Source organism: Thunnus thynnus, chromosome 9 (genome assembly GCF_963924715.1).
Source record: "Thunnus thynnus chromosome 9, fThuThy2.1, whole genome shotgun sequence".
Lineage (NCBI taxonomy): Eukaryota > Metazoa > Chordata > Actinopteri > Scombriformes > Scombridae > Thunnus > Thunnus thynnus.
The window spans coordinates 21,735,488-21,743,242 of NC_089525.1; the positions used below are offsets into that span (position 1 = coordinate 21,735,488).

The following is a 7,755-nucleotide window of genomic DNA, read 5'->3' on the forward strand; positions in this document are numbered from 1 at the left end:
TACCAGAACATTGTATTTATTATAAGAACTATAATAGGAATAAATACAACATTGATACCAAGTTTAGTAGCACAGTTCAGGCAGGATGATTAATGCTCTCACATAGTTATGCTTTTTTTTTAAAAATGGTACAGACCTTTCACAAACTATCACAGTACAGTATGTCTCTTTATTGATCAGTCTTGTGTAGTATTTCATTCTTATAAGCAAATGTTTTTACAAAAGAATGCAAGAAGTGGCTTGTGATGCTTTATTATAAACGTATAATTCTGCTCTATTCAACAAAAATATAGTAATAGTGTATTTGCAGTCATTTATTATGTCTTTTTTTTTTACTGTGTAAGTACAGTACAAGTCCTGCTTTCAGTGTTTGCATGATAGTTCTTTGAATTCTTAAAATATACATGTTTGAAAAATATAATGCAAAACAAATTAGTACACTTTGTCACACAAAAATGTTCACAGAAAACCATTTTCTAACCTGACAAAACCACATTTCTAATCGCCTATTAATGTTTTAAGTCATAATTGGATTTGCATAGCCAGAAAGACTAACTATTGGGCAGAGTGTAATTTAGTTTGATTAATCTTGCTAATCATTACAACATATCAGGAATTGAATTGTATAACTCACTCTACGTACTCGCTCATGTGCTCAGCACTGTTTGTTGTGGGTGCAGGTGCCAGAAGCACTCAAGGTACAAAGATACAACAGAAACACAAGAGTAAATGTCTACTTCTTGTCTCACAGCAGAAGACGTGGATATTTAAGTGAAAGATGAGGAGAGGGAAATTACATATTTCATGTAAAATAATAGGTCAACATCATTTTTTTTTCTTGTACATTTTCCTGCCTCATTGTCACAGGAACATCCTGCTGGCGGCGATATCTTTGCCTTACGCTCCGACTTCCAAGGAGAAGGTCACACTGCCCAGGTAGCGGTCAGTGGGCGAATCATTAACGATGCCCTTCCCGTTCAGTTTGCATTGTACTTGGATGTGAGTGTCTTGCAGCACTCCTGCAAAACGCACGGCCACCACCGGTGAAGAGTAGTTTACCTGAGACAGAAGAGACGCAGAAGATTAAGGCCCAGCGGGTGTTATCTCACAAAACTTTGAAGCATCAGACTCGCACTTACATGTCTAAGCTTGCCATAGTATGGATAGTACTTCAGGTCAAAAATGCTCTTAGGAAAAAACTGGATGTCTCCCAAGGCTTCTGGTGGTCCTTTCTGAAAGAGAAAGAAGCTTTCTTGACTTTCAGTTGCACAACATTTTCAGACATTTGCATTAGATAAAATTACAAGTGGATGTTACTGTACCTTAATTCCACAAGTCACATTTACTGGTTTGCCTTGGCCAGGGAGGTAATCAATAATCTATAGGCAAAGTGAGAAAAGTGTCATAATTTGGATTTTTTTGTGGGATTTTATAGTTCTTATAGTTTCAGTCTTCAAACTGAACTCCAGCAGGAAAAATGTCTTTATATCTGAATTATAAAATCAAAATCAAACGCAAAAGTTAACTTCTGAAAACATAAGAAGTGTCCAAACTTTCTACAACACCATAAGTTACCATTCAAAATGTAAATCAAGTCAGAAGGTGGTGCAGAAACGGCTCCATGTCTCTTCATGCTCTCCCTAAAACGACCACAAGATGTCACTCACTGAGAAAACTGAGCTGCATCAATACAGCGACACCCTGCTGTTTATGAGCCCTCTTTTTTTTTTCTTTTTTTTTTTTTTGCTGATACATAGTTGGGTTTTTTAAAGTGCAATCTCTCACAGGTTTTTGTTCCTGTTGTTGCCTCGTCTTACCCGGTTCATCCGAAGGAGGACACATGGCCTTCCCTGAGAATAGCCATAGTGGGGGTCCTGCAGCCCCGAACAGTCCCCCAACCAGGACCTCTTAAACTGACACGCTTTCCTCTCTGCGCTCTCTTCCAAGTCATCCTGCATGAAGTACCTGTCCTGTGTGCAGCGAATGTTCTTCTTCTCCTGAGCGCCATCGTTATACGCTGAAGATGAGGAGCAGGGACAGAGAGAGAGAGAGAGAGAGAGAGAGAGAGAGAGAGGGAGAGGGAGGGAGGGAGGCAGGGGGAGGGAGAGGAGGGCATAAATAAACCCTTGCAACAGCTATGCCCTGCCAGACTCAGGCCTCTGATTAAGGAAGCTTGACAAAAGCGGGATGTGAAGAAGAAAAAAAACACATTGAATGGCTGCACTCTGCCCACAAAGAGGCTTCCCTTCCCAGCATGCCATGCAGGAACCAAATGGAAAAGGGGGACAAAGGTAGTGAAGATGAGGATTAACTCATTGCGTGCCCGCTTCATTTAAACAAACTCAACAACCTCATCAGAATCTCTACTGACTCACGTCTTAGATATTCATCCATAGACCTTGCGTACTTCTTCCAGGATTTGCGATCAGAGGCGTTGAAGGCGATCTCGTGGCCCTCTAGGTGCGGAGCCATCGTCATACCTGCCAGTGGAAACCAAGAGACAGTCAACTGTGCTGAGACTCAAGTAGAACCAACAGACAGAAGGACAGTCGAGCGGAGAGATGCAGTGGTGTGAGGTTTGGGGTTATATTTACCTGGTGGCATCACTCTGTCATTGAAGGTCGGATGGTAGGGACTAATAGACCACATGAGGCAAAACAAACAGCCGCCAAACATGGCTGCAAGAAACATATAAAGTGCAGCGTAGAAGAGAAGGATGAGGCCTGAAAGGAGAGAGTGAAAAAAAGAAATATATTCTGGTGAATATTACACTGTAGATACAGTATTTGCACAACAATGGCTTTCAGAGCACAGTGCACATCCCTGTCTTTGATCTAAGTGGAGAAAAGTAATGAACCATGAAGAATTTCCAGTTTCCAGACCACACAGTGTCTGTCTGGTCTCCAGCTACTGTCCCTGATCAGGACAGTCACTAATTTGTTTACTCATACAAAAGCACTGTCCTCCCCTCATGTCTGCGCTTGCAAATCACTCCAATACTTTTGGTATAAAATTCACTGTACTGAGCTAATGTGTGAACCCTGCAACAAAGAAACCTTGGGAACTAGCATTGTCCTGCAATTTTCAATTAACAGCAACTAATCAAGCCAAACGTGCTCTAAATGAAATGGCTTTTGCTGTGCGGGCAATTTCACAGGGGACTAGCTGCAGCCAGCCTTGCGTCCCCAGAGCCACAAAGGCCTTTCTGTTTAAGCTCAGTGAGAATTCTCCCAGCTGTCCTTTCACTCAGGAACACAGTGAACCTCCGGTTGCCATCGTAGTGAAGGTCTTTTGCAGCCATAGAGGCCCGGCCAGCTCCAAGGAGCCCCAATCACCCCACTCTGGTATTGTGTCCCCTCTTACACACTCGTCTCACAGGACACACAGCACAGACTTCAACTCAGGGCCTTTCTTCAGCAGACACATGGGCCCCATTCCTGCACAAGTGTGCACACACTGGTTATGTGGCTAGAATGAGCTCTTTAGCCCTGCCTGGGATCCTGTGTTTCAGCTTATGCACGTAACAAACACTCTCCTTGGATATTCTCTCTACACTCCGGCTGGATCATGTTTTCCATTGTGTACAGGTGGACCAAGGGGAGGGGGCTAAACGGCATCACATAGCAACTACCCTGGAATACCAAGAGGGTGCTCCATCATCATTGACTCAACAAACTCGTCCAGTCTGTGCTGCTGCCAAAAGAGTTCGCCTCCACCAAAAGCTCAATTTGGCAGTGGACTCTATGGAAAAAAAAGGACATGAGCATCTCTACGTGTCTCACTGCAATCGAGGCGGCGCCATAAGCATATAAAGTTCAGCGATGAGGTCGCCAAGGCTTTGGGAAAGAGGCTCTGGAGAGCATGGTAAGATGAAGAGGAATGTGATTCCTGGCCAATGCGAGGCCCGGAACAGTGCACTCCCGCTGGGGATACGTCCCCAGGCAGTCTGTTTTTGTCGGGACACTCTGAATTGTCCATGCACCTATGTAAACACTGAGCATGAGGACACACACACACAATCACAGCACAGTGAGCAGAGTCACTGGACTGAAGAGACATTTCTAACACTCTTAACTATCCCTGAGTGCATCTTTTAAAGACATTCAAACACCATGACATGACTCTTAATCACAGTAATCACTCAACTTTAGGAAACAAACTCTGGTTATCTGTAAATTATTATAATTATGCATTTGTGCAGTAAAAATTAAAACACTTTTGCATGAATCCGAACATCCCTCCCCACACCCCCAAAAATGCAGAACCTCTCTGCACTTCGACAACTCACTCCAGCTCTTTCCAGAGCGACCCATGAATTCGTTGGTCTCTGCATTCCACAGGTACGTCTTCAAGTCGTCTATTTTCTGGTGCAGCGTCCTCTTAGGTAACGGCCTGCGCTTCCATCTCTCAAAGTTCAGGTCTTCCTGCTCCAGAGGCTGGTGCTCGGCCAACTCCTCCTGCTCTTCCTCCAACTCTTGACCATGTTTGAGTATCACTTTGTGAGGCTGGTGGAAAGAAGAAGAAGAGAAAAAGCCCTCACCACACATATTCTCAACTGCTAAGTTCTGCAGTCAGCCTATTTGCTTTTCAAATCACTGCAGTAAAAAAATGGCATGCCTTCTGATCCGAGTATGACCAATAATTCAACTGCCGGACAGTGCACTGCATATTAATGGACATCGCACTGATGGTCCTGTCCCCTGTTTCTGCAAATTATAAACCCGCTGGTGACCTTTCTGGCTCTCTTTGGGAGAGCTGACCTCCTCTGAGTGGACCCTCCTGCTTGGAGCAGCAGCTGCAGACAGCAGAGCTGGAGGGTCACTCTGACGGCCAGATGTTACTCACTGACTCTCAGCATCCACAGGCCAGGACACACATATCCCAGAGGAACCACAGGACACATGTGAGTGTCACCAAAGAGCCATTTGTAAAAGTTTTAATCTGCTGTTAAAAGTTTGAAATGCTATAAAAATGCCTTTATGATCTTATGAGTCTTGTGCAAATCAAATGATTGAGTCTATCACAAACAGTGCTTTTTATTTAAAAACTTAAGTGCTACTAGAATTTATGTATTTATCACTGCATCTGCTTTAGTTATACATTGCATAGAAAGTTACATGTGTTTTATTTAATTTCAGCACTTACTGGATTTGATGGATTATTTTTAAGGAGCGTCTCCTCAGCTCCTCCCTCTGTGGAACTGGGCTCCATATTCTTCACAGAAAGAAAAGGTACTTGTTAAACCAATCACATCTACCGTCCCCATTGAAGCAGAGCGACACATCTTCAAACTTCAACATTTTCAACATATTCAAAAAAACAAAAATTACCAAGCTTCCAGGATAATTGAACCTAGAAACAGACCCCAGAAATAACTAATATAACAAATAAAATTAGAATAATAAAAATCTGACATACCTGAAGTTCTCTTTTCAATAAAAACGCAGATTAATATGTCGAAACCCTCTTGACCCCTAGAGGAAAAAAAATAACGTTTGTCAAAAAGTGTTTGGGGATTTCATTAGAAAGTTTTAGGCAGGCAGAGGGGACCTGGTGTGGAGAACCTCCTTCAACTAGGCGCGCATCATAGTGAATGAACGCTGCACGGAGAAACACTGGGGGTGGGATACAAAGTGCTTTTTTTTGGTCCCAGAGACGTTTTGGCAGCAGCCTGGACCACAGCACTGCATTCTGTACACGCACACCATCATCTATTGTCTGCTAAGCTGAGCTAAAGCAAAGCCTGAATGCAATATTTATAGCTTATCCCAAACACAAGACCTCGTTGTCAATCATTGCCCGCTGGCTGCGTAATGTGCGTGCGCAAAGACGCGCGGACGATCATTGTTATTGGCTTATGATGTGTTAATTTTTTATATAACTTTTAATCGGGTGTTTATCCAGCATGAGACAGCTGCATCATAAATTAAATATCAGTCATTAGGGTGTTCTTATTGCACATGCATGCTGATCCAGTTGCCAAAGCAGCTCCTCCACAGACTCCTGCTCACCATAAGCTCTCTTCTGGTGAGGTTCAAGTAGTCCTCATCCCTGATCCTGTCTGCACTCCGGTCACGTAACGCTCTGTTACCCCATGTAAAAGTGGGAGAGGGGGACTTCTGAGGGTGTTTTTTTTCTCCCCTTTTACATGAAAAGAGAAATTGCGTCATGGAAAAAAATCTGTTCTTTGAGATTTGCGCGGCAAAAACGTGCATGTGTCCATGTGTGTGCGTGCGTGTGTGTGTGTATTTTACAGTAAAGGCCAATGACTCTTCTCACCACATAGGGTCAGTTGCAAAAAAGGCAAAAACCAGAACATTTTGCAGGGAAAGTCTACCTGTGAAAATCATTAATTCCATGCACTACTTGCTTTTGGAACAGACAGAACTGTATTGTTAGTGTGCAGGCCATTTGAAGTGTCTTCAGTGCATATTTCCTGTCGTTAAAAGCTCTGTATTCTATGTGTGGTCCCTAAAGAAAAGCTGTATGTGCATTTGGGCATTAGCAGTCTCAGTGTGTGTAGTTTTCTATACTGAAATACAACCTACAGTAGCTCTAGATTTGCTTAAATTCAATTAATTTAATTTATTTAGCTTTTGAACTGACTTTAAAACTTAGACAAGAGTTCATCTTTGTTCTTTTCAAATCAGTGTTTTTCACTGCAAAGCTGAATGAGGAGGACAAAATGTGCACCAGACATTTTGATGTTTTAATTATTCAGTAAAAGTTGCTGTGTGTGCCTATTTGCACAGCTGTAACCAGGATTTTAACAATAATGAGGAAATGAGTCTGAGGCCCCAAATGCAACCTTTGTATTTTATGTTTTTCTGTAAATGTAATGTGTCTACAAGATCTAAATGCTGTTTCAAGCACCCACTCCCTGGAATTAACTATGTAAATCATATGAATAATTTTTATTCTATTCTATACTATTTTGTCATTGATAAAACCTCAAATCCCAGAAAAAACACAGAGGACATGACTTCAGTGTCTTATGGGAGATAAAATTACAACAAAAGGTGAAAACAGAAGTATTAAAAAAAGTTTAAAAAATTATAATTTAAGCATCATATTTATGTCTAAATAAATATTTAGGTACTGTTGTATGAATATTTCTTTGAATATGTGGTTTCTGTGCATTCGCAGTCTCCTGTCTAACTTTCTCCTGTTCTGCTACAAATGAAGAAGTACTATCCACCTTCATAACTTACATATACAGTAAAATATCTACAATCAAACAAAAAAATGTATGTTGTTCTGTTTATTTGAGAGCATAACCTCGTGAAGGTTGAATCATTCATGTGCTGCTCACTATATGTCCAACAGCTCTTGAATGCAATTGTGTTCTTCTGACAGGGGGTGGCGCCTGATGCTTGGCCTGAACACCGCCTTGACTTCGGTGTGCTGCACCACAGTAGCTACAAATCTGTGTAATAAACAATAACATAAGTATAAAAATCATTAAACTCACTAAACTTGATTTATTTGACTTCATGCAGGCTGTCACTCAAACATTTAACCACTGCTTTCACCGAGATATCCTCAAGTGGAGACCATCATGGATGCCAGTTAGTGTTAGTAACTACTTTCTACTCTCAGTAAGGAGTACTCCATTTTAGCTAATTGATGTGTTGTTAATTTATGGTTAGTGCTTGTATTTGTTTTCATTTGAATTACACAGAGTTTGTTTTAAAGGTACAGTGAGTAGAATTTAGTGGCATCTAGCAGAACAGACTTGGCAGAAATGGAATATAA

General features: G+C 41.7%; 1 protein-coding gene across 2 annotated transcripts; it reads right to left on the reverse strand.

Annotated features, from left to right (window-relative positions):
* atp1b4 (ATPase Na+/K+ transporting subunit beta 4) lies at window positions 1-5,740 on the reverse strand. Of its 2 annotated transcripts, XM_067599699.1 has the most exons (9): window positions 5,419-5,740; window positions 5,146-5,214; window positions 4,289-4,505; window positions 2,595-2,723; window positions 2,376-2,480; window positions 1,818-2,017; window positions 1,323-1,379; window positions 1,140-1,232; window positions 1-1,059 (listed from the first exon to the last, which is right to left on the reverse strand). In XM_067599699.1, the coding sequence occupies exons 2-9, from the start codon at window positions 5,209-5,211 to the stop codon at window positions 898-900; spliced, it is 1,029 nt and encodes a 342-aa protein (XP_067455800.1). In that variant the 5' UTR covers window positions 5,212-5,214; window positions 5,419-5,740; the 3' UTR covers window positions 1-897. The 2 variants fall into 2 exon arrangements, with proteins under 2 accessions (XP_067455800.1, XP_067455801.1); XM_067599700.1 differs by lacking the exons at window positions 5,146-5,214; window positions 5,419-5,740 and adding an exon at window positions 4,618-4,762.
* Between the last annotated feature and the right edge of the window lie 2,015 nt (window positions 5,741-7,755).

What these genes read in the sequence shown, in the direction of transcription:
- atp1b4 (XM_067599699.1), bottom strand. Translation starts at nt 5,211, where the DNA reads ATGGAGCCCAGTTCCACAGAGGGAGGAGCTGAGGAGACGCTCCTTAAA. An exon ending in TATGGATGAATATCTAAGAC is followed by an intron (nt 2,018 to 2,375) that starts GTGAGTCAGTAG and finishes CCTCATCTTCAG; the next exon opens with CGTATAACGATGGCGCTCAG. An exon ending in ACTATGGCAAGCTTAGACAT is followed by an intron (nt 1,060 to 1,139) that starts GTAAGTGCGAGT and finishes CTTCTGTCTCAG; the next exon opens with GTAAACTACTCTTCACCGGT.